Consider the following 25,672-nt stretch of genomic DNA (forward strand, 5'->3'; position numbering starts at 1 on the left):
TGAAGTTTTAACCGGTAATCTGTCCTTTTTTGTAAACAAAATTTAATTTGGGACTAAATCGTAAACTGGCCTAAAATATTGGGATTTTTTCGCAGATTTCCCGAGTAGCATCAACATTATTAACTCACTAGGCAAATGTTTAATTTGACACTTTTCTAAAGAATTGAAGGTTGTGAACTAATGCGAGAATTTCTATTATTGAAATTATAGGAAATACAGGAAGTCGACAGATCTTAAGAAGGGTGGGTTTTACATTCAATCCGGTGTTATAATCCTATTAAAGAATTCAACAATTCAGGATGTATTAATGTTATAAAATTAATTCATATTGTGTTTTCTGACTTTATAAAATATTGAATTTTTTGTGCAATAATGTAAGCATGTGAGATGAAACATGTGCTTATGTGTATCAAAGGTTTTAAGATTACTATGCCAACAATATTTTTGAGATTACTATGGGCAAATAGGTAATTTCAACTCAAAACTTAACACTTACAGAAACATCTCATGACAATGAAACATCAATTCATTTTCATATCTTTGTAACACAAACCTCTCTTCTGATGTTAATATGGAAGTAACAACACATTTACTTTCTGAAAATGGTTTTCTTCCTGTTCTTCCAGCTCTATGTAAATAATGGACTGCATCTTTTGGTAAGTCAAAGTTGTATATGTGAGTTGTATCAGGCAAGTCAACGCCTCTCCCCGCTATATCAGTTGCCACCAAAATGTATGCTCCTACTTGTCTCAGTTCCTATTTCCAATTCAATTATTTATAGAATGAATTAGTAGGGGTAAATTGGTCATTTTACATGGTTGGTTGTAACTTACAGAGAAAGAAGCTGCCCTAGAGTTGAAATTTATCTTTTCCTCTAAAAGCAGGATTTCATGTTCCCCTTTATGTGAATTCTTCAAAGCATCCATTACAATATTTGTTGCAGGATCATTTCCAGCTTTCTTAGACTTCTCAGACTAAAAAATAATTAAAAAAATAATAATAATAATTAATAAATAAATTTATAACACTTAGTATAATAATAATTAATAACTAACTAACCTGTTCATTAACAAAAATTATCGCAGACTGAGGTGCATCAGATTTCAACAACCACAACAATGCTGAATGTCTTTCCTTTCTATTACATATCTGACAAAAAATTGCAAAAAGACGTAAATACCCTTGTCATAAAAAATAGCCCTGGAAAACTTGTATTGACTCACCAGAAATCTATGGTGTAAACGTGGAGGCATTGGGTGAATGGGATTTGCATGAATATGGACAACATTTGCCTTTTGTATATAAATAAGATGAATATTAATAAGATGAACATTAAAAAAAAAATGAAAAATTAAATTATGAATATAAATAAAATAAAAAACCTTTGTCCATTTTTGTTGTATACAATCGTATAAAAATCGTCTGTGTTGTGGGATTGAAGCACTTGCAAAAACTGTTTGACGAGTGTTGATTGATGAGTATGATATCAATAGCTTTCGAAGAGAGCTAACTTGTTGTGAAGAATTAAACATGAAATCAACCTATATATATATATATATATATATATATATATATATATATATATATATATATATCAAATTAGATTATTAAATAATGAAAAAAAAAAAAAAAACTAGAAAAAATGATGTTATAATTTATACCTCATCGATTACAAGCACACGCATTGAATCTAATTTGATGATATGCTTTTCAAGCATTTGGCACAAGCTTCCTATTGTTGCAACAATTATTGTAGGGGGCTCAGCCTGTGATCATATCAAATAATATTTTATATTGACAAAATTTCAAACTTGGTCCCTGTGGTTTCCAAAAAATAAAACTTTAAGGATAACTATCATCAGAATTACACCGTCGGTCCTTATGGTTTCAAAACACTGTATTATTGGTCCTTCAGACGTTAATTCTAACTTTTAACCGGTTAGTTTCTTTGAAATGACCAATATGCCCTTGGACCAAATCTGAATAATACAATATATATATATATATATATATATATATATATATATATATATATATATATATATATATATATTGTATTATTCAGATTTGGTCCAAGGGCATATTGGTCATTTCAAAGAAACTAACCGGTTAAAAGTTAGAATTAATGTTTGAAGGACCAATGATACAGTGTTTTGAAACCATAAGGACCGACGGTGTAATGCTTTTTGATGGTTATCCTTAAAGTGATACTTTTTGGAAACCACAGGGACCAATTTTGAAAATTTGTTTTCATAATATGAATTAGGGAAATGTGAAAAATAATAAAATATCTACCTTCAACCAACTTTTTTGTCTTCTTAAAGTTCCTCCATCTAGAAGAGTCATAATAGTGCATGACTTATCTTCTGCTACAGGTTGATCAGGCTTTGCAGCCAGTATCCGAGCAACCTTTGCAACCTTTCATGGTACAAAAAAACAATGGGTTACATGCAAGAAATAGCAACCTACTATTATTATTAGGGACTTGATTGAATATGAGGTCAAAATGTAGGGACTTTATAGGAGATTTCCCAATTTTTGAAGTATAATGTCCTAATAAAAAAAACTGAAAGTGCAATGCTATAATTAGGTAGTGTTTTCAAAGTAGAATGGCATAATAAGAAAATAATTAGAAGTATAGTGTTATAAAGTAAAGAAATTAAGTAGGATGTTATAAATGATATATACATGAAAGTATATTGCTATATCAGGATTATAATCTTACTTGCATGCCCAACTCCCTAGTTGGAACCACAATCAATGCTTGTACAGATGATCTTTGTGTGTTTATTACTGAAAAAATCTGTAATAAGTATGCCAAAGTTTTCCCTGAACCTGTCTGAAGAACCAAAAGAAATAGTAGAAAACATTGTCTTAATAAGTAAGTAGATAAATCATGGAAGAGGTTATATGATAATGTTAATAAATGAACCATTTTACACAGGGATAAATTTGATATAGATAGAAAAAGTCTTAAGCAGTAAAGAAAATATTCACCTGGGCATGGAGAATGCAATCTTGGCCAGAGAATAGAATTGGTAGAGCTTGTCTTTGTATCTCTGTAGGCATAAGGAATCCAAGTTCTTCAATTCTGAAAAAAAAAAGTCAGGAAAATCAATCATCTCATACTTTTAGCATTGGTCAAAGCAAGAAATCATCCTAAATGCATCTCAATTTGTAAACATGAGTTCCTTGTAGCCCCTTGCTCAATTATTCATCAAATCAACCTAAATGCATCTCAATTTGTAAATGCAATCTTAAGATAATGTTCTGTTGTTTGGATTATATACTTTATTTAAGAAGTTATATTTATCAAAGGCCACAAATGATCCCACGATTATGTTAATGTGATTTGTCAATGGTAATTCTAGTATACAAACCTAGAATCGTATTAACTATATGTACATTAAGCTTCAATATAATCAATACTATAGATATAACATTTTCTATGGAGCAAGGGTTTCATTAGATGTTATACAGGTTATTCCCATTTCAGTGAAGATTAAAAAGACGTAGAATTCTATGAACAAAATAGATAATAGGAAAGAAAGGTGACCTGCGTAAGACATGATCAGGCACGCGGCCTTCGCAGATATTTCGAAGCGTCAAATGTTGATCAGCGACAAAACCGCCGACTTCTTCGTTCGTTGATATAGTGGCAGACGATGTGATTGGGGCAATTGAACTGCAAATTGAGTTATTCAAAGTGCGTTTGGAAGAGCGTTGGTTAGAGCCAATGGAGGGTGATGTGAGGAGAAGAGTAGGAGGGATAATACGGGTGCGTGTGTTACAGGAAAAGGGGAACTTCCATAGGAGAGCCTGCAACAACATTTCAGTCGAAGAAGAGGCCATGTAGTGTATTGATTTACTTCTATCCGTATTATTTGCTCTGTTTTATATTATTTATTTATTTATTGTATTCATATTTTTTTTATCAAATTGGGACAATTTTAATTTTGTATATCTTTTTAAATATAAATAAATATCATGTTTCCACAACCTAAATAGGATGCTATCTTTAATAAATTTTCTGAATATTAAATTTATCTAAAAATTTTAATTTTAATATTTTCAAATATTTTTACAACTAGGTTTTAGGTTTTAACTCATATGTTTTATACGGGATTATAAAATAAATTGATGTTTTGTTAGCTATTAGTTTAAATTAATTTTGCAATGTGTTTTGAAAGTATAACATTATTTATGTGTAACTTATTTATGTGTAATTTACAGATTAAATGATCATGTTTTATTATTAGATATATAATTATTAATTTAATTAATTATACAAAATGTTTTGAAGATATGAAGAGTGTTCTTCGTGTTTAGATTAATGATAAAATTATAATTTAGTAGATTAATAATAAAATTATTATTTTGTAGAATGAAATTTTAAACTTGTAGCATAATTTATTTGTTGTATGCATATGATATTTGTTTATTTTTGGGTACATAAAATATTTTCCAAAAAGTAGAAGGCCAAATAAAAAAAAAGTTATTTATTTTTTGATCCATGTTCAAATTCCAAAAAGAAAAAGAAAAAGAAAAAGAAAAAGAAAAAAGAGAGACCATTTTAAAGTGTAGAATGTTATTTTTAGACGTTATTATTATTACTAATGGCAAGCTGTCGTTAATCGTCTCTTAAATAGGTGACTTCTATGTTGGATTAGAGTGTTTAAGGTCTTAACTAAATTGGTATAGTTTTAGTGAATAAAAGTAAAATCCTTTTTGGATTGTCATCGTAACCAGAAATAGCTAGAATTAATATTAGAATAGATATGAAATAATTTGTTAACATATTATATGATTAATATATTAAATTAAAAATGGTTAATAATTAATTTTAAATTAATTAGTTAAACAAAAGAGGCAATTGTAAAAGCTACCAAGGCATGAACGTTTTTGTGAAAGCCTTTAGGGGTTCTAGAAGCCTCCTAGTAGTTGATAAGGTTAGATTTAATTGTTCAAATTTGGATTTATCTGCAAGTTACCTAAACTATAAATAAAACCATTATGCATCAAAATTTTATGGCTAATCATACTTAGAAGGTGGAATACAAATTTCACTTCTTTCTTCTCTCTCTTTCAAGTTCTAGTGTTCTAGGGTGTTGGGTATGAACCATTAGAGACATTCACAATATTAGATGTTAACTTTCCATGGAGCATTTGAAGAACTCGAGAGTTAGTATATTTGAATATATTAAAAGTTATGTATTCTAATCTAATTGATATTCGATCATACCTAGATTAAATTAGTTTTTCATAGTATGTTGCTATAATGAGAAAATGCCATAGATCCTTAGGTTGCATGTGACCATAAAATGTTTATGTAAAATTCTGCTCTACAAATATGATTTAGTGTAACCTAGAAAACCCATTAGTCCGATATTGGCCACTTTTAATCTTGTCCGCTCTAATTCCCTATGTATAGGTATTTTATAGTTCAGGAAGGAGAATAGGATATGAGTATATTGCCTTTAGGAACGAGATTGAGATACGGGTATACTTCCTTTAGTGACGAGATTGAGATATGAATGTACTTCCGTCGGGAATGAGATCAAGATATGAGTATATTTTTTTCGGAAATGAAATTGAGATACGAGAACATGAGACAGAGTAGAGATGTGATACATATAGGGTATATGAGATCGAGCAGAAATGAGATATAACACAATATACAAGATAGAGTAGAGATGAGACATACAGAGTACATGAGACTGAGTATGAGATGAGATATATTTATATATAGAGTATACGAGACCTAATTGAGATGAGACATACATAGTACATGAGATTAAGTACAAGATGGGACGTATGGAGTATACGAGACTGAGTATGAGATAAGTTATCTAGAGTACATGAGATTGAGCTTAAGATGAGGTGTGTGTGTGTGTGTGTATATATATATATATATATATATATATATATATAGAGAGAGAGAGAGAGAGAAAGAAAGAGAGTATATGAGATTGAGTGTGAAAAGAGATATATAGAGTGAATAAGACTGAACAGAGATGAGATTTAACATAGAATACGAAACAAAGTAGAGGCGAGATGTGTCACACCCCGGCCGTCGGCGGAAACACCGGGTATTGTAACGTCATTTTTCGTATCACAGTTATATAACATACATTGAACAATACTTAAAGAAAATACATACCTTTATTGATGATTTAAAAGTTACATTATTGTTTTCCTAGTATTTATTACATAATATCCGACTATGACATACTTCTTAATGAACAGAAAGATACTAGTAAAACTTCTCCTGTTCGAATACATACCAGCTTTTCAAGTTCCTGAAAACACATGCATTTTAAAATACGTCAACATAAAGTTGGTGAGTCCACAGGTTTTGACTCCATAAAATAATACATTTTTACACATTCAAAAGTATAGTTTTGAAAGTATCATTTTGACTCTCCAACATTAGGTATAATAGTATACTTATCATTTAAGTGTTATACCTAAACATTTCTTAATCTTAAGGTATAAGTAGGGGAAAACTTATACTTCACATTAATACTTGTATACGACAAGGTATAATGTTTCTACAATTTGCTACCATGAGCCTGTAACCGGTGCTATGACATAATACCTCTGATAGAACAATACACTCATGAATTACCATGAGAACAAATACACTCATGATTTAACATGAGAAACAACACCGTACACTTCATCGACGCCAAAATAATAACAAATAAAAGGATAGTTCATCACTTGTTTTTGGTTGATTGTAGCTAACAGTCACAAGTGGGGTGGTCAGCCCGTATACTAATTATACACGACTTCCTCGCTCACACGGTATTAGCGGTTACAGTTCAGAGGATTGCCGCTAAGATCCCCAATCTTAGTTGATGAATACAATTACTCATGTAGATTTTGACGGCTTCCTATAGCTCTAACAACAAAAGCATTTTCATGTCTAAAACCTTAAGTTACTAGACTATGCTTTTAAACATTACTCCTAACTTCATAATATTTAGGCAGTATAACAACTATATCTTGAAGTAAAAACCAGGTTTTATCTTGACCTAAAACCAATCATAACAACATATAATGTTTCTAGTTTTATCTTGACATAAAACTATCAATAACAATACCAAGTTTTATCTTAACCTAAAACTAACAATAACAATATATAACATATCCAGTTTTATCTTGACATAAAACTATTAATAGCAACATACTTTATAACTTAACATATAGAACTTCCGAATATAACATCGGAACTATATCGCACACAACATATATATAAAATCCTAAGTATAACTCAATATCTACATTAATATACTACTATAACAATAATATGTTAACAACGTTACGATAGTTGTATATTTTCAGATATGAAATAACTATATTCCGGTTATTATAACTATCTATATTGATACTAATATACTATCATATAGACATAATAATAACGTATATATAGTATTTAGCATGCGTTTTCCCCCGAAAATATTAGAAAGTGGGGCCGTGAAACTCACCCTAGTAGCGTGATTTTGTGATATCTAAGCGAAACGGTCAGCGTGCGAGATCGTCGGGGCTCGGGATGCAAGATGGCCTCAGCAAAGGAGAGAAAGGGAAGAAGTTTTGGTGTAAGAATGACTAAAGTCGGACCTGCTATTTATATTAGGGATTTTGGACCCCCACGTCGTGACTTAGGATCTTATCCTCGTAGACTTGCCATTTGCGTTCCTAGCTTCGGAAGGCGTCACAATTCCAGTTTCACGTCGTGAATTTGATGTCCACGTCGTGGGTTTGGATTCTATCCCCTCACAGACTCGTCATACCTTCTAGATTCCGAGATATGACGTCGTGAGTGTCATAAAACTGACGTCGTGAATTAGCTAGTTTAGGGTTTTTAAAAGCTAAATATTTGGAATGCCATAACTTTTGCATACGAACTCCGTTTTTGACATTCTTTATATGCACGCGTAGGTATTTACGAGTATTACAACTCTATTTTAGACTTAAATAGCTAATTCTTAGTCTATTTTAAATTCCACTTATGATAGAGATTTATGGTGTTCGTTTTATCATAACTTCTTCATGCGAAGTCAGATTCAGATGTTCTCTATATTTTTGGAATCGTATGGACGTATACTTTGAGTTGTATCATAAAGAAAGTTCATATTTGTATTAGAATTTATCATGAACTACATAACATTCTTACCACATTAGTAGGTTAACATAATCACATTACATGATTGGCATAATCACATGTGATTGTCTATTGACCTATTTTGACTAGTGTTACAAGATGTATCACAATTCACAACATAAAAGTCAAGATATGTGCAGAGTATGAGATAGATTGGAGAAGTAACTATATGGACGAGTATGATCTAAGAGAAAGAAAGTTAATAAAAGATAAAAGAATAACTCACCATACCTAGTCTCTGATGTAGTAGAGATTTATGTTTTGCAAGTTCATGTATTAGCAGTCGTGGTACCGGAAGAGAAGACATGGACAAAAGAGCAAGACTTAAAGTAGGATGCATTTATGTATTCTTCATTTTATATAAAAAGATAGATTGATATTATGCCCAATTGATTCAACCCGAGAAGTAAAAGGTTTTATAGTTGAGTAGATTTCCATAATTGTAATTAAAATTTTGATAATTCTTATATATTATATGTTAAAGATCAAGGGTGCTACGAGTTGGTATGAGAGCTATAGTTTAAGTGAATTAGGTTTGGTGTATCCATGCCTAGTCTTAAACTATAGAGAATAGATAAAGAGCAATGATTATGATCTGGTTTGTGAGAGATCACGATATATGGCTGAAGATCTATGAAGGCAAAGAACCTGAAGAGTATGAGTATAGAAGATTGACCAACCTTGAAGGTTTGGGTCCAAAATCATATATATATATACATATATATATATATATATATATATATATATATATATATATATGTGTGTGTGTGTGTGTGTGTATAATGAGATTTGGTAATGAGAATTTAGATTGAGATCATGAGATTTACATAACAAATCCATGAGAGATGATTCGATTTGCTTATGTAAATGATGTAACGCATGTAGATTAAGACTAGTCAATTTAAAGACAATAACCTTCAAAAATGACTTTTTGATGGAAGATTATTTTGAAGTAATAATCTTAACTAAGTTGTAATATATGTTACAAGGATTCCGTATATATAAAGAACGCTGAAATCTGAGTTATAACGAAGAAGTTATGACCTGTCGAAGTTTCGCGACAGAACCGACAAATGACGTAAAAATTGAATTTACATTAGAGCAATATTTAGCCTTAGCAATCTAAACGAAAGTCGTAGAGTTCGTTAAACGATGAGCGTGCATAAAAAGAACGTCCAAATCTGACTTCGTGTTGGGCTGAAGATAGTTTTGATGTTGCGTCTTTTGGGCTCGTAGTTTAGCCTTGTATTCTCCGGTTTGGGCCTGTCCAACCGTGAGCCTTTTATGTATAGTATTTAAGTTAATGCTTGCATGCATATTAGGTTAAGATTGCAGAGATTTTCGATATAGCGATTCATCAAGAGTATTATATTTTCCTGTAATCGTTCTTGTAATCTTCTAATCCTTTACAGTTGATGTTATTAATCGAGCTCTTCTAAGGATTTTATTTAATCATTCGACACGTTTGATTCAAGCTGTTTTGTTCTTATTATTGCGTTTTTACTGTTTCTTATTCATATACTTGTTCAAGATCTAATCGATCTTCATAGATTAAAAGTTGTTTTAATCCCATCAATTGGTATCAGAGCAGGAGGCTGTGTAATCGATACACATCTTTTCTGTGAAAAAGATTTCCATTAGGGTTTTCCGCAATCATCGATACTTATTGAGCCGTCATCTTAATTGACGTATCTTAATATTTATTGTTTTGCCCTAATCTGCTTTATTACAAGTCTGATCTTTGAACAGGTTTTTACGATCATAATGGACGCGACGCAATCAAACCCTATTAATATTTCCAACAGCATTGGTTCGACAACAAAGATTCCAATCTTATACACCCATGACTATGAAGTATGGGCGCATCATTTTGAAGATTACGTGATTGGATCAGAGGACAATGGTTTTCTCATATGGGAAGCCATCATCAATGGACCGTTTTCTCATTCTGCTACATCCAGAATCATTAAGACGCAAAAAGAGTACAACGATCTGCTTAAGGGCGTGACGAATATTGCACAAGATGAAAAAGATAAATTCCAGTGCAATATTAAGGCACTAAGGTTGATCAGATTCGCCCTTCAGTCCGACACATTCAGACTGGTCAGCTCATGCACTACGGCGAAGGAAGTGTGGGATAGACTTCGCGAACTGTATTCCACAGATGAAGATCTTGAACATTCTATCCAAACCTTGCTTCTATCTGAGTTTGGAGAATTCAGGCAAGGGGCCGAAGAAACGGTGACCCAGACGTTTGATCGCTTCAATCATCTTCTCAGGAAGATGATCAAACACGACATTGAAAGGAAGCTCATCGAACAAAAGGTTACTTTCTTGAACGGACTGAGATCTGAATGGAGAGCAGTAGTTTCCACAGTCAAAGCCCATGAACAGTTTAAATCATACTCTTTGGCGAAACTGGTGGGTATTCTAAAGTCCCAAGAGAAGATTGTGGTTCAAGAGAAGAACGTTGTTTCTAGTCTTGGTTCGTTGGCCCTCCTATCTAAAAGTAAAGCCGTGATGGAGGATGAAGAGCTCAACTTGGAAGAGTATGACCTCACAACTGAGGATTATGCCATGATGGTATCCAATCCTAAGAGGTTCATAAAGAAGAGATTCCCCAGCAACAAAAACCGAAACTGGCAGGGGAGTTACAGCTCTGAAAAAGCGAACAATGAACCGAAGGCTGAGGAGCCCAAGAAGGAACCGAAGGCAGATGGCGATTCCGGAGTAAGCTGTTTCTACTGTGGGGGCAAGAACCACTATGCTAAGGACTGTGTTCTTAAGAAGATGGCTGAAAAGGACGATGGAAAGGATGAGGAAGCCGTGCTGCAGAAGAGATTGGATGAGTTGAGAAAGAAGAAGTCTACCGCTAACCCTTCTATTAATGCTCTTATTGTGCAGGGTTCGGTTAATGACGATGAGTTCGGTAGCACAGAAGTTTGGTCTACTGACTCAGAAGACGAAGAAGTGAGGAAGCCTACTCATGGAAAGGCTTGTATGGCTAAGGAGGAAAGCAGTGGTGGAAAATGCTTCATGGTGTCTGGCGTATCTCAAATGAGGGGATACAATACCGATGGAGGAAGCAATGGACCGAAGGTGCAGGAGGATATGTGCTTTACGGCCAAACCACTCAGCCAGCAGTTCAATGAGCTCGATGAACTGATAAAGAAGGTACAATCTGTTTTTATTTCATCTAAAGTACCATCATCCTCATATGAGAAAGAACTAAAAAATGTTAATACAAGAATTTCTCATTTAGATAGTAGCTTAACTCAAACTCGAGTCACCAATTCTAACCTGACTGATCAATTAAGCAGGGTGGCGTCGAAGAGTGAGGAGCGGCGAATGTGGATTGAGTTAAAAGAGTCGGAATTAGTTAAAGTCAAGGACGAAAACATTTATTTGCAGAGAGATAATTTAAAATTGTTAAAACAACGAAATGTTTTTTGTTTAATTGCTAAACGCTTATATTCCAATATTACTCAACTTCACTTAGACTGTGAAATAGGCCAAAAGATCCATCGCATGATTTTGCCCTTCCTAGAGTTTAAGGAGGATGAAATCGATGCCGAAGCCTACAATTGTGAGAGTGTGATATCGTCTGATGATGTCAACCCAACCTATATGTATGGACTGGACAAAATTGAGTCCTTCATCAAATCCAAAGACCACAAGGACATGCTCAAAAATCTTTTGGACGAAAATGACAGACTTAAACTGAGAACCGAAACCATGCAAAAATTTGACTCTCTAAACGCCAACGTAAGCTCAGAAAATAAAATCGATGTTGAAAATGCATCTGAGCTCAACGAGGACGAAAACATGAGTGAAATTTCTGTAGAGGATACGGTTGACTGCTCAGAATTTGTTAAAAGCGAAACTGAAAACCACAAAAATCTTATTTCTGAAAATTCTGTGGAATTCGCTAGATTGTCCCAACAAAAGTCCCCGAAATTAGTAGAAAAAGCTGTTGTGTATCAAAAGGTCAGGACCACTCCGAATCAGGTGTACAAGGTGACTGGAGTAACCGAACATCAAACAGCTGAACTCACAGCTATTGTTAACGAAGATAATGCTGATGGCTGTGATGAGTACTTCTGGGAAGCTCCTATTGATAATGGAAACGAAACCGTTGGCCTATCTGAAAGAACCTCCTGGATGAGAAAAGGGAGATACATACCTGAACCCTTGAACAAGCCTGATAATTTCAGTGAACCAAGCACCAGTGGTACAAAAGATATTTCTCAAGAGGTTGATCGTTCAGCAAAAGAAGACATTCCTTCAACACCAACAGCTCGAAGTGAAACTTCATCAGATACTTCTTCCACTTCCTCAGGGCAAACTGAATCTTCTTCAGATATTCCCTCTGCTCCCTCTGCTCAAAGAAAAACTCCTGAAGTTCAAAAGGAACCAGCCAAGGTGACAACAAAAACGAAAGCGAACGTTCATCATCAACCTAAGCAGATGAGGGATAAGAAGATAGAAAGGAACCAAAGATACAGGAAAAACCTTTCTGAAAGAAAACAATTCTGGCACTCCCAGAATGCATACTATTCACACAAAGACAAAAATCTGAAGTATGAAGACAATCCTGTAAGAAAAGCCTGAAAGTTCCAACAACCGAAAGCCAAGGTTCGGTTCGCAAGAAACTACCAACCGAAAGCAAAGGTTCGGTTCTGAAAAGGATTTCAACCGAAACCGAAGGTTCGTTTCCCAGAACAACTCCAACCGAACTCAGAGATTCAGCTCAGAAGTCAAAAGAAAACAAGACTCAAAGGTCAGCCCCTCTAATGATCAAAAGCAAAAGGGTCACCTTGAGTCATCAGCCAGGAAGTCCTCCCCATCCAAATTCTCTCGTTCTTCTACTTCTACTCATTCATCTCCATCTTACTCCAAAGCTAATCTCGCATGCTCTCAAAAATCTCATTCTTCAGCTGAACAGAAGGGAAAGCAGAAGGTCGATGAATCCAAACCTGAGTCCAAAGCGAACAAACCCAATCCTAACAAAATAAAAGTCTTTACCATTAAAAAGAAAGATGAAACAACTCTAATAAAACGAACATATCTAGTTGACATCTCTCTTACTATTCCCGTTCCAATGAAAAGCTCACATGGACCCAAGAAACTTTGGGTTCCTAAATCTGCTTAACTTTTGCAGGTTATCAGTGACGAGCAGTTTGATGAAGAATGGTACATCGACAGTGGCTGCTCGCGTCACATGACAGGGAGGAAATAGGAGCTCAGGGAATACAGATCTCTTACAAATGGTGGCAACGTTAAGTTTGGAAATAACTCTTTCGGCACCATAAAGGGATATGGGATGATAACGAATGGTGATTTTACCATAAGGAAGGTGGCCTATGTGGAAGGACTTCAACACAACCTCATCAGTGTATCTCAGCTTGTTGGAGGTACAGGTCTCAAAGTTTCATTCGATGATGAAGGTTCTGAAATCATAGAGAAAAAGACAAAGAAAGTGATTCTGAAGTCAGAGCGAAAGGGTGAAATGTTTCCTCTGAACATGAAACCCATCAAAGGAAACCCAGCCATATGTCTGCTATCAAAAGCTCAATCCGACGAAAGCTGGTTGTGGCACAGAAGACTCTCTCATCTCAATTTCAAAGATATCAACCGACTTGTCACTGGAGGTCATGTTAGGGGTCTTCCATTGCTCAAGTTTGACAGAGAGCATTTATGTGCTGCATGCGAAATGGGAAAGCAGAGTCGTCAAAGTCACCCATCCGTAATTAACACAAAAGTTGTTGAACCACTCGAATTGCTTCACATCGATTTGTGTGGTCCTTCATCTATCGAAAGCATCGGTGGTAGCAAGTACATTCTTGTTATCATTGATGACTTCTCACGATTTACCTGGGTGTTCTTTCTAAAGCTCAAATCTGAAGCGACTCAAAAGCTGAAAGTGTTTATCAAGAAAATTGAAGTCCAGCTCAAGAAGGTTGTTCGAAACATCAGGAGCGACAATGGTCTCGAATTCAAGAACAGGGAGTTTGAAGAGTTTCTTGCAGAAAAGGGAATTAGTCACAATTTCTCAGCTCCTTACACACCACAACAGAACGGAATAGTCGAAAGACGAAACCGATCCCTGTGTGAAGCTGCCCGAACTATGCTAAGTTTCGCTTCCTTACCTCTTTATTTTTGGGCTGACGCTATTTCTGCTGCTTGCTATACACAGAACAGGTCCTATCTCAACAAGCGATTCACACTCACACCTTATGAGATAATAAATAACAGAAAACCCAATGTGAAATTTTTCCACGTGTTTGGCTCAAGGTGTTTCATCTTTAACTCTAAAGAACACCGCAACAAGTTTGATGTCAAAGCCGACGAGGGAATCTTTCTGGGTTACTCACTCACATCCAAGGCGTACAGGGTCCTAAACAAACGTTCAAGAAGGATTGAAGAGACATACTATGTGACCTTCGACGATAGCTATGTCAAGAAGCTACAGGCCATAGATGACACTGCCAGGGAAATCTTTCCTCAAACTGGCCAAGTCACAGTCTCAATCGCCAATTTGTACGAGAATTTTCTGGAACTCTTTGACGAACCGGAAAAAGCTTCTCTCTCAGAAGCAGGTGCAGCTGACAACAAAATAGATCATATGAAGCAGATTGTCGAAGATGCTGCAAGAAGAATGCATGAAGGAGAATCGCCCACTGATGAATCTCCAACCGACAATGCTTCAGTCGAGGGGGAGCCAAGTACTCAAGTCGAGGGGGAGCCAAGGTCTACTTCTTCAACCGAAGGTGCCTCTCCAACCAAAGATGTCCCTCCAAACGAAGGTGCTTCAACGCCTGAAAATCCAGCACCACAAGAAACCCCTGAACCTCATGTTTCTCAAGACTCATCAATTGAGGGGGAGCATAATGATATGACGCTTGATTACAATAGCCTATCTGAGCCAGAAGAGATGATCAACGCTGAACTAGATCCAACCTTCAATCCGAATTACCCTCCTCTTACAAAATGGACCAGAGATCATCCTATCTCTCAAGTAGTTGGTGATGTATCTGAAAAGGTTCTGACCCGATCTCAACTGAAGGCAAAACAGACATCCTTATTTTCAAAGGTTGAGTTTTGTATGTTTAACTCATTCGTATCAAAAGTTGAACCGAAGACAGTGAACACTGCCCTCGATCACTCTGATTGGGTTCAAGCAATGCAAGACGAACTGAACGAGTTCGAAAGGAACAAAGTCTGGCGCCTCATTCCAACTCCTCCGGATGCTTCGGTTGTTGGTCTCAAATGGGTCTTTAGGAACAAAATGGATAAGGAAGGTAATGTTATAAGGAACAAGGCTCGTCTGGTGGTCAAAGGATACTGTCAGGAGGAAGGGATAGATTATGAAGAGACGTTCGCTCCAGTAGCTAGGCTAGAATCTGTTCGAATATTTCTGGCCTATGCTGCTCACAAAAACTTTGAGGTTTTTCAAATGGACGTTAAATGTGCATTTCTCAATGGAGAACTCGAAGAAACTGTGTATGTGGAACAACCTCCTGGGTTCGTGAACGAAAAGTATCCAAATCATTGCTATATTCTGGATAAAGCTGTGTACGGCCTCAAACAAGCTCCGAGAGCCTGGTATGAAACGTTTACAAAATTTTTAAAGATGTCTAAATTCAAACAAGGTTCGGTTGACCCAACCTTCTTTCGCAAAAAGGAAGGTAACCACCTTATGATAGTTCAAATTTATGTCGATGACATCATCTTTGGCTCTACGAATCCCAGCTTAACAGCTGAATTCAGAAAGTTGATGGAGACTAAGTTTGAAATGAGCTCAATGGGTCCTATTAATTTTTTCCTTGGTTTAAATATAAGACAGGGACCCGAAGGCATCTTTATCAATCAGGAAGCTTACACGAAGACTCTCCTAGCGAAGTTTGGAATGATGGGAGACTCAAAAGTCAAAGTCCCAATGGCATTCGGCACCAAACTTACCCCTTCACTAGATAAACCGGCTGTCGATATCACCCTCTATCGTCAAATGATAGGCTCATTGATGTATCTAACTGCTAGCAGGCCTGATATCATGTTTTCTGTGTGTTATTGTGCTCGATTTCAGGCTAACCCACGCGAACCTCACATGCTGGCAGTGAAGAACATCCTACGCTATCTCAAGCGAACCGCCTCCTTAGGTCTATGGTATCCATCCAATTCAGGCTTCTTCGTTCAAGCCTATTCTGATGCTGACCTTGGAGGATGTGGACTCGACCGTAAAAGCACAACTGGTGGCTGTCAATTTCTCGATAGGAAATTGGTCAGTTGGCAATCCAAGAAACAAACATGTGTGTCTCTGTCTACTGCCGAAGCGGAATACATTGCCGCTGCATCCTGCACATCACAAGTGATTTGGATCCAGAGTCAACTTCGAGACTATGGACTCAATATGAAGAAGATCCCTCTATATTGTGACTCTGAAAGTACAATTAGGATCTGTCATAACCCAGTGCAACACTCTAAAACCAAACACATATCACTGAGGTATCACTTCATCAAAGATCATGTGGAAGATGGAAATGTCGAAGTTCACTTCGTAAGAACCACTGATCAACTGGCTGACGTCTTTACCAAAGCTCTTCCAGAAGCATCGTTCAATAAAATATTGCAAGGGCTAGGAATGATGGAATCAGAGTCAGTACCTCACACTACCTCTCAACCTCAAACGTAAGAAGCGAAACCAACCGAACGTTCGGGTTCGGTTCAACCATCTCACTCGCTCATTACTTCAAAGGTAGTTTTTCTGTGTTGTATATTTCTTGTGCAAAATTTGTTTTTCTTTGTGTAAAAAGTTTTTCCAAATTGCTTATCTAAACTCCTTGGTTTCTTAAAAATTTTCCAAAACCGAAACCTCCAGAAGGTTTGGGTTCGGTTTTTCAAAATTTTCCTGAACCGAAACCAACCGAAGGTTCGGGTTCGGTTTTTCAAAATTTTCCTGAACCGAAACCAACCGAACGCTCGGGTTCGGTTTTTCAACTTTTTCCCAACCGAAACCAACCGAACGTTCGGGTTCGGTTTTTCAATTTTTCCAAAGTTTTTTTTAATCGTATTTTTTTCTTTTCACTCTTTCATATTTTTTTTAAGTCTTATTTTTTTTTTATCTTTTTAAATATCAAAACTCCAAAAATATTTTTTTTCTTTTCGTGTGCTCATTTGTTTATGGGAATATATTTGATGGCTTACTTAAGTGTCCCTAGAAACATGCTGCTGTATGTGTCCCAAGCCTCATAAGATTTTGAATAATAGCCTTCATGACCTGGTAAACACAAACCTTGTCTTCCCAATAAGGCTAACTCATTTATTCTAATCGTGAGCTACCTCACTCTCTTCTCACATGAGTTCAGAGTCTCCTGCTTGGTCCTTATTTTCGCAGCAGAGGTACTATGTTTTCTTTCACCATCCCCACTACACTTCTCCATTACATTCGTCTCATCACTGTAACCCTTGAGACTCTCAGAAACTACCACTGAGGTTTATGGTTACACAACATCTGTGTTTATGATCTTAGTTTCGTGCCACTACGAGCTAAGTGAAACCCAAAATGCAACACCAACGAATTGACGGTGACCAATTAACTTGATCAAGTTTTCACCAATGAATTGACGAAGGGATCATCAGTTTCGTGTCATTATTGACATCACAGAATATCCTAAAAAGAGTTGCTTTATTTCCTTTTCTTTTACACTCTTTGCACGAAAATCCAAGATTTTCCAAATTCTGTTGCTAATTATTTACAGGCTGGATTTTACTTTCTTGGTTCATTATGGAGCTGTGGTCAAAAACAATCCACGTGGCAATTTAATTCAAACATGGCGTTTAAAAAGGGATAAGACGAAAGGTTGCTGACTCGGCAGGAGATTAAAAGGATTGGATTTCAAACGACAGTAAAAAGTGGGCGCGTGTGAAGGTGAAACGGCCGCGCTTTTACTGACATTTATGGACGCGTGTGCGATTATCAAGCGTCATCTCTCTGGCATTAAACGCGCGTGTGGAAATGGAAACGGTTTCTCTCTCTGAAACGGCGCTTGTTGGGTAGCGTGATCCTAGGAATCTGACACTCTCTCTCCTACGTGATCATCGCATAAAAGATATCAAACGATTTTTCTCTCTCCAATTCCTCACTATAAAAGGGCGTCTACAACACTATTTACCTTTTTACTGCTTCCGGATTTTCTAAAGAGCAAAAACCTCCAAAGTACTTCACTGTTCATCTTCTTCTCCAAACCTGCAACAATGGCTGAATCTTCATCTGTTCATGCAACTTCTCAGATTCTTCCAATCCGTCCTCAGCAATGCCTAGCCATTGATCTGAATCCACTGGCGTATGATTCCTATATGTCGCCGGTCATCGAATGTCTCAAGTACTCCCAGCTTGCTCCTGCACTGTCACGAATTGAAATGGTGCCAATGGTGGCCTTATCTCAGGTCTACGCGATGGCTTACTACGACAAGGCCGTCGACAGGGTATTCTTCGAAGTGGCAGAACACAAGACGTCGATTTCTCGCCCCCGTTTCTGCACTATGTTAGGGTTTGCTGCTGACCCGTCGCGAGTTCACCCGGAGACGATTCCGGTTGGAATGTTGTACAACATGTTTTACAACATGGGCTACACAGAGGTTCTCACCTCCGTCGCCAAGTTTAAGAAGTCCTGCCTACCGCCCCAGTGGAATGGGTTATTTACAGTTCTCTTCAAGGGGCTGTCAGAGAGGAGCTCAGGATCTGACGGTGCAAGTCGTCTTTTCCTTTCAATAATGTATGGGGTATACAATGGGATAAACTTGGACTATGGGTTTGTCCTTTGGCAACAACTGATTCAGAGCCTCTCTTCCTCTTCCCGACACTCTGAGGTGTCGTTGGCCCGGTTCTGGATCTTGATCACAAGATGGGCCATGGACAAGTTTAATGTTTCAACCGCCGATGGTGCATCGATGTCTTCTATTGGTACGTTTCATACCAAGAAGATCATCGTATCCGATGCATCAAAATTCTCATTCATTGGCTCTATCCCGGAGTCGATGTATGCTGATGTGCCCGCCGATAGCAGACTGATCAGGACGATCAAAGAGTTTAGGCCAACTGGTCCGAGGGAACTGACACCGGACATGCTGTGATCGATTCATGATGCTGATAAACCGGTGGCCAGGGGCAAAAAGGCAGAGAAGGGGAAGCAAGTGTCCAAAGCTCCAAAGGGACCTTCTCCCAAGAAGCGCAAACAACCGAAGACTGCTTCATCCCCACAGCCGAAACGGAGGAAGACCCAACCGAAGCGAAAGCTCTTATTCCCTCCTCATCAAGCGAATCCGAAGGTGGGAGTTCGGAATCTGAAGGATCACAAGGAGACGAATCTCCTCAACGAGGCAACACACCCCCTCGTTCCCCAACCCCGGAGATGGAACTTCATCAATCCCCAGTTCCTTCACCTCCACCCACAATACCTATTTCCATTCCCACCATAAACCCCACTATACCCCCAACCTCATTCCCTATACCCCCACCCATATTCACCACATCAACCGAAACACCACCTGTCACCGAAACTCCTCCTGTAACCGAACCTCCACAAACCGAAACCCATACACCACCACCACCCGAAACTAACCCCCCACCCACTCAACCTGAACCAACCAAACCCATAACACCCCCAGCTTCACCACCACCTCAATCTCCAGAAGACGCCTCCGATGGCGGTGATCAATATCTTGGTGGTGATCACATGAACTTCGATTCGGTCTATTATAGTCCGTTTCAAGTTCAGAGTGATGAGGAGGATGATGCTCCAGTGACAAAGAAGCATCTTCGCGAGCTTAACGAGAAGGTTGATCAACTTCTCGCATCCTCTTCCAATCAACAGTCATCTTTGTCTGAAGCTGCCCTTCAGAAGATCGTTGACGCCTTCTCCAGGGCTCAACATGATTCCGTAGCCTCGGCAACTGCTGCCATCGACGCCTCCACCCGATCCTGTGAGGCTGCGACCGAAAAAGTCGATAAACTATTCTCCGACGCTACTGTCCTGTTAACATCTTTGCAGGAAAGCGCCGACGCCACAAAGACAACTCTGGAACCGATTGTTCAGCAATTGGCCAAGTTCGTCTCGATGGAGTTGACTTCGTTCGCTACCCTCAGACAAAATATTAGCGACGACAACTCGGCACTCCGTGCCTCCATTGATGCCCGCCTGGCAAAGCTACAAGAGGATCTTGCAGTTGAGAACTCTCTGATGGACGTTTTGGCGAGTAAAACAACCGCCCTAAAGGTCAAGAGCACACAACTTACCAACTCTCAAGAACAATTGGAAGCTCTTCGATCCGAAAGGGAGGTCATAAAATCGTGTGTTTCGGATGTCCACGCAGCATTATCAAACATCCTGGAAGCACATGACCCCATCCTGAACCATTCGGTGAGGCGTACCCTCGCTGAAAAGCTCTCCCCGGCCATGGACCTTTTAAGCAAAATTGAAGGCCTACCGAGTTTCGTGTCCATTCCGAAACAAGGGGGAGATGAGAAGAAAGGATCGAAACCACCTCCTTCCTCCAAAGCTACTCACACCACCGAACCACCCCCAACTGGTCATGCCTCGGGTTCGGGTGTGAAGAACAAGGGCAAAAACATAGCAGAGGGAGGAGATGAAGATGAAGATGAAGATGAAAATGAAGACAAGGAGACCATTGCGGACATGTTAAAAAGAAAGAACAGTCGCAATGCTGAAGACGATGCCAGTCGTGTGGCGCGTGAGGCTGAAGAAGCCGAACGTATGCAAAAAGAAGCCCACGATCTCCTTGAGAGCCGAAAGTTGCTCTTCCCTGCCTGGACCAGGGATCGTTTGATAAAAGAGGCCATAGAGACTCCAAGCATACTATGGCTCGAGCCGGTGATATCGTTCGACTGCAACAACACTATCGATTCGCAGTTCGATATGCCGCTGACTCGAAAGGCGTTCATCTTCCACGCCTTCTCTAACATTTTTGAAGTCCCGCATCCGAACGATGAGCTTGACAGGGAGCTTATTGACTTCTACCTGGAGGCCGCTCGCCCTCAATACCTTACATGGAGCGCCCAGAAGATTGTTAATGTTCGGGTGCTGAAGCCTTATGCCGTGGGGAGATTTACAAATGTCAAGTTCAAGCTTATCCGAGGATCTGCAAGAACTGCTCACATCATCACCCTGGCGGATCTGCCCAATCTGAATCCTCATGATTGGATAGTCTTGTACAATATCCTGCTGACAAATGAATCTGAATATGGTCCGATCATAGACCATGTCAAAAGGATGTTGGCTTGCTACATCATGGAGGTTGCCCAAATGGATCAGGAGGTCGCCACTGTTTTCAAAAAGAAACCGAAAGTAGCACCAGTGGGATCGGCCAGTGATCTAAACACAATGCAAATGGGTAAGATAGATCCGAGGCGAAACTCTGTGATGTTCACTAGAGCCGAAGGACAGAAATGTCTCTTCGCTTTAGCTGACAAACATCTTTACACCACAACTTGCTTGGAGCACGTCTTATCAATCGTCAAGCGGTGTAAAGACAATTCGGCTGATGACATCAAGTACTTCAATGATATGATCAATTGGTACATCCGGTTTAGACAGACCATCCTCTCCATAACCAAGTGTCTGTTTAGCACCGTGAAGAAGAAGGTACCAGCTTCAGCTGCCGGCCCAAGTAAGAAGTGAAAGTCTCGCTCCAAATTGACGCAAAGGGGGAGATTGTTGGGCTGAAGATAGTTTTGATGTTGCGTCTTTTGGGCTCGTAGTTTAGCCTTGTATTCTCCGGTTTGGGCCTGTCCAACCGTGAGCCTTTTATGTATAGTATTTAAGTTAATGCTTGCATGCATATTAGGTTAAGATTGCAGAGATTTTCGATATAGCGATTCATCAAGAGTATTATATTTTCCTGTAATCGTTCTTGTAATCTTCTAATCCTTTACAGTTGATGTTCTTAATCGAGCTCTTCTAAGGAATTTATTTAATCATTCAACACGTTTGATTCAAGATGTTTTGTTCTTATTATTGCGTTTTTACTGTTTCTTATTCATATACTTGTTCAAGATCTAATCGATCTTCATAGATTAAAAGTTGTTTTAATCCCATCACTTCGTATAAGGAAGTTATGATTTTTCTAAGTTTCGACTTAGCGGTATGCAGCCCGAATACTCGATTTGAGATCGAGCGGTTTTTAGCCGAAAAAAATCTAAAAAAGAATCGAATATCTTGTTGATAGTAGTGCAACAGTAAAAAGACAAACGAAAACAGACGTCGGATGAAGAAATTATGAATTTATAACTGATTTTTCATGTCCCGGCCTACTAAAAATAAATAATAAAAATAAGTTCAAAATTAGCCAACGAAGTCTAAACGAAAGTTGTAGATCGTAGTCTCACCTACGCAGAGATATAAAGAACATTGAAAAAGGAGTTCGTATGAGGAAGATATGAATTTTTGAAGTTTATTAAATAATTAAAGTATTTAATTTAAATATAAATTCGGATATTATCCAAAGGGGGGGGGAGTCACCGGGCTTATCCGGGTTACGCCCAGCGTACCTGGATTTACGCCCAGCGTAATTCGAAGAATCAGCCCTTATATAAAGGGTGCGAGGGCAGCCGAGTTCCTTGCTCAATTCCTCTCCTCTCTCTCCTGTTTTACCTCGTTTTTTGTGCAAGAAATATCTTGAAGCCCCGATATCATTCCCTAGACCCGAAGCAAGTCCCGAAGCCTCGAAGATCCCGAGAAGTGAAATTACCGAGCCGAAGCTCTGCCCGCAAGAAGCCCGGTTTTTGTGAAGATCTTCAAGATCTACCGAAGAATTCTACTTCTACAAGTTGTAGTGCTGTTCAAGCATCGTCTAATCAAGTGAGTGTATAGTTACTTTCTTCTAACACATAAAAATAAAGTATTAGCTATGAAATACGTGCTATGTGTTATATATTATTTGTCTATTTGAGATGGACTTAGAATTGATGTTTTTATACGGATGTTAAATGATTTAAACTGTGTTTTTATTTATATCTACAAAATTATTGGGTAGAACATGTGTAGATGGAATAGTTGGTGATGATGTGACTTCGTTCCTATTGAGTAAAACCTTGGTGACGATGCGACTTCGTACCTATTGAGTAAGCCTTGGTGGCGATGTGACTTCGTGCCTATTTGATGAGCCTTTGTGACGATGTGACTTCGCGTCTTTTGTGTAAACCTAGGTGACTATGAGACGTGGTGCCTATTGAGTAAACCCTGGTGACTATGAGACGTAGTGCCTATCGTATGAACCCTGGTGACTATGTGACGTAGTGCCTGTTGTATAAACCATGGTAGCAAATGGACTTTGTGCCAGTTCCTTAGGTAAATCCTTAGGAATGAATGAATGAAGGATAGTTGGTTCTTAGGGCAAACCCTTAAGAAATAAAGGAGTTATAGGGATGGGTATTTAGGTTGGTTGTTTGATGATTGAATAATAAATGTATTATTGTGGGTTGAAAACCCTATATGCTCACCAGGCTCCCAAGCCTGACCCACTCAGTTTTCTTTGCATTACAGGTAATGACACAAGAGTATAAATTAGTGGACTTGACGAGAGATTTTGGATTATAGATCAGTAGTTACAAAAAACTGTTGTAAGGTCTGTATTGTACTGTTTATGCTTTTGGTCTGTATCGGAACATGACATCCCGAGGTTTTATTATTTAATGAAAATACATTCTCTTGAGAAACGTTTTGATAAAATTTATCATATTTTGTCTTGTTAACAAATTCCGCAACTCTTTTAATCAAAGGATTACTCTGATTTTATAAAATAAAGCAAACAAATCGGTCTTTTCTGGCCATGAAAATGGGGATGTCACAGTTGGTATCAGAGCATTAGTTTAAGCGAACTAGGAATTTGTAGGATTTCTAGACTTAAACTTAGAATGCTAAGCGATGATTGTGAGATGAGTGTCCACCATATTTTAAGACACGAGCACTAGTAGTTTTTAGGAAAGTTGCCTAAGATGCTTTTATGTGCTAAATGTTATATGTTGCCATATATGATATTATTTGTTTGGATCTATGGTTTGTTGTCGATCGGATCGGGAAACCTTATGTGTTTAGGTTTCTAAGCGTACGACTACGGGATTAAAACTAGCATGTAAATGTTTCGGAGTGATAAGGATGATTTGAATATCTACCGTGAATGAGGATCTAAATTTACCTTATTCGGTGTATAGATTAATATGGTGAGAACGAGAAGTGGAGTTGGAAACGCAGACAAACACAGGAATCAAGCACCTGTGATTGAACTAGTAGTTGTGGCAGAAGTAGCACCTGAGCCAATGACAATGGCCGGAGTTCAAGTGATGATCCAGGCAATGTTGGATCACCAAATGGAAGAAACCAGACATCTAATTAGGCAGAATCGCGAAGAATTGTCAATTCAAGTTGAAGAGCCCGAAGTAAATGGAGGGCAGTCTGAAGGAGGAAACTACAATGGGACCGTTGGTTAAGCCAACCCACCAATAGTTCGCGGAAACAACCAGGATGGAGGAAATGAAGGACGTGGATGCAAGTACAAGGATTTCATGGCATCCAAACCACCGTGTCTTTCTAGGAGCCCGAAACTGGTGCAAGTCATGGATTGGATCTCCGAGATGGAGACAATGTTTGAAAGTTGCAAGTGTAGCAACAAGCAGAAGACCGCTCTTGCAATTCCTCTGTTAAAATATGGAGTACTGAGCTGGTGGAAGTCACTGGCTGGTTCGATGCCCAAGGGGGAAGTTAGCAAGATGTCCTGGGAAGAGTTCGTGGTGCAACTGGAAATGCAATACTGCTCTGAGCAGGATCTTCTGGAAATTAACAATGAGTTCCAGAATATGAAGAAGGGAAAATTGAGCGTCACTGAATATGCTACAAGCTTTACGGAGAAGATGAAGCTTATTCCATACCTAATTCCAACTGAAATTTCCAAGTTCAACAAGTTTGCCAATGGATTACCAGCGGACTTTGGTCCGATAGTTAAACAAGCAACCACTCTGAAAGCTGCCATCTGGGCAGCTAAAAATGTTGAGACCCAAATAAAAGAAAAGGGTCTGGAGAGAGCTGAAGTTGGAGAGAAAAGAAAACATGAAGGATCTTCAATGATCAACAAAGAAACAAAATTCTCGAAATATGGAGGAAGAGATGAAACACTTCGGGAAGTGTAACGAGGAGACGACCTGCTACAAATGTGGGAAGACAGGGCATTTCACCAACAAATGTGCAGCTAACAAAAAGGTGTGCTACGGATGTAACGAATAAAGGCATATTTCTAGAGACTGCCCAAAGAAAAATGCACCGCCACAGCCAAGGGCATTCCACATGCTCCTCGACGAAGCAGAAAACGATGGGAGGATTAAAAGATGAAGAATTCATATTAATATATAAAGTCTGTATCAAGAAGCATAGCCTGTTAGAGGTATAGTATAGGGTGAACTTGAACTTTTGTGTAATAGTTTCGAGAAATAATATA

General features: G+C 38.1%; 1 protein-coding gene across 1 annotated transcript; it reads right to left on the reverse strand.

Moving 5' to 3' along the window:
- Nucleotides 1-400: 400 nt before the first annotated feature.
- On the reverse strand, nt 401-3,864 carry LOC145063220 (P-loop containing nucleoside triphosphate hydrolases superfamily protein). The gene is made up of 10 exons (XM_079010812.1): nt 3,557-3,864; nt 2,998-3,091; nt 2,726-2,839; nt 2,296-2,418; nt 1,662-1,766; nt 1,383-1,541; nt 1,224-1,292; nt 1,060-1,149; nt 834-974; nt 401-756 (listed from the first exon to the last, which is right to left on the reverse strand). The coding sequence occupies exons 1-10, from the start codon at nt 3,850-3,852 to the stop codon at nt 493-495; spliced, it is 1,455 nt and encodes a 484-aa protein (XP_078866938.1). The 5' UTR covers nt 3,853-3,864; the 3' UTR covers nt 401-492.
- Nucleotides 3,865-25,672: the final 21,808 nt, after the last annotated feature.

This window comes from Lactuca serriola, chromosome 7, assembly GCF_051521515.1.
Source record: "Lactuca serriola cultivar US96UC23 chromosome 7, Lser_US96UC23_V15, whole genome shotgun sequence".
Classification (NCBI taxonomy): domain Eukaryota; kingdom Viridiplantae; phylum Streptophyta; class Magnoliopsida; order Asterales; family Asteraceae; genus Lactuca; species Lactuca serriola.

Coding starts and splice junctions, on each gene's coding strand:
- LOC145063220 (XM_079010812.1), bottom strand. CDS start 3,852: ATGGCCTCTTCTTCGACTGAAATGTTGTTGCAGGCTCTCCTATGGAAG. Junction 3,092..3,556: donor CCTGATCATGTCTTACGCAG/GTCACCTTTCTT, acceptor TTTTTTTTTCAG/AATTGAAGAACTTGGATTCC. Junction 2,419..2,725: donor CTAGGGAGTTGGGCATGCAA/GTAAGATTATAA, acceptor GTACCATGAAAG/GTTGCAAAGGTTGCTCGGAT.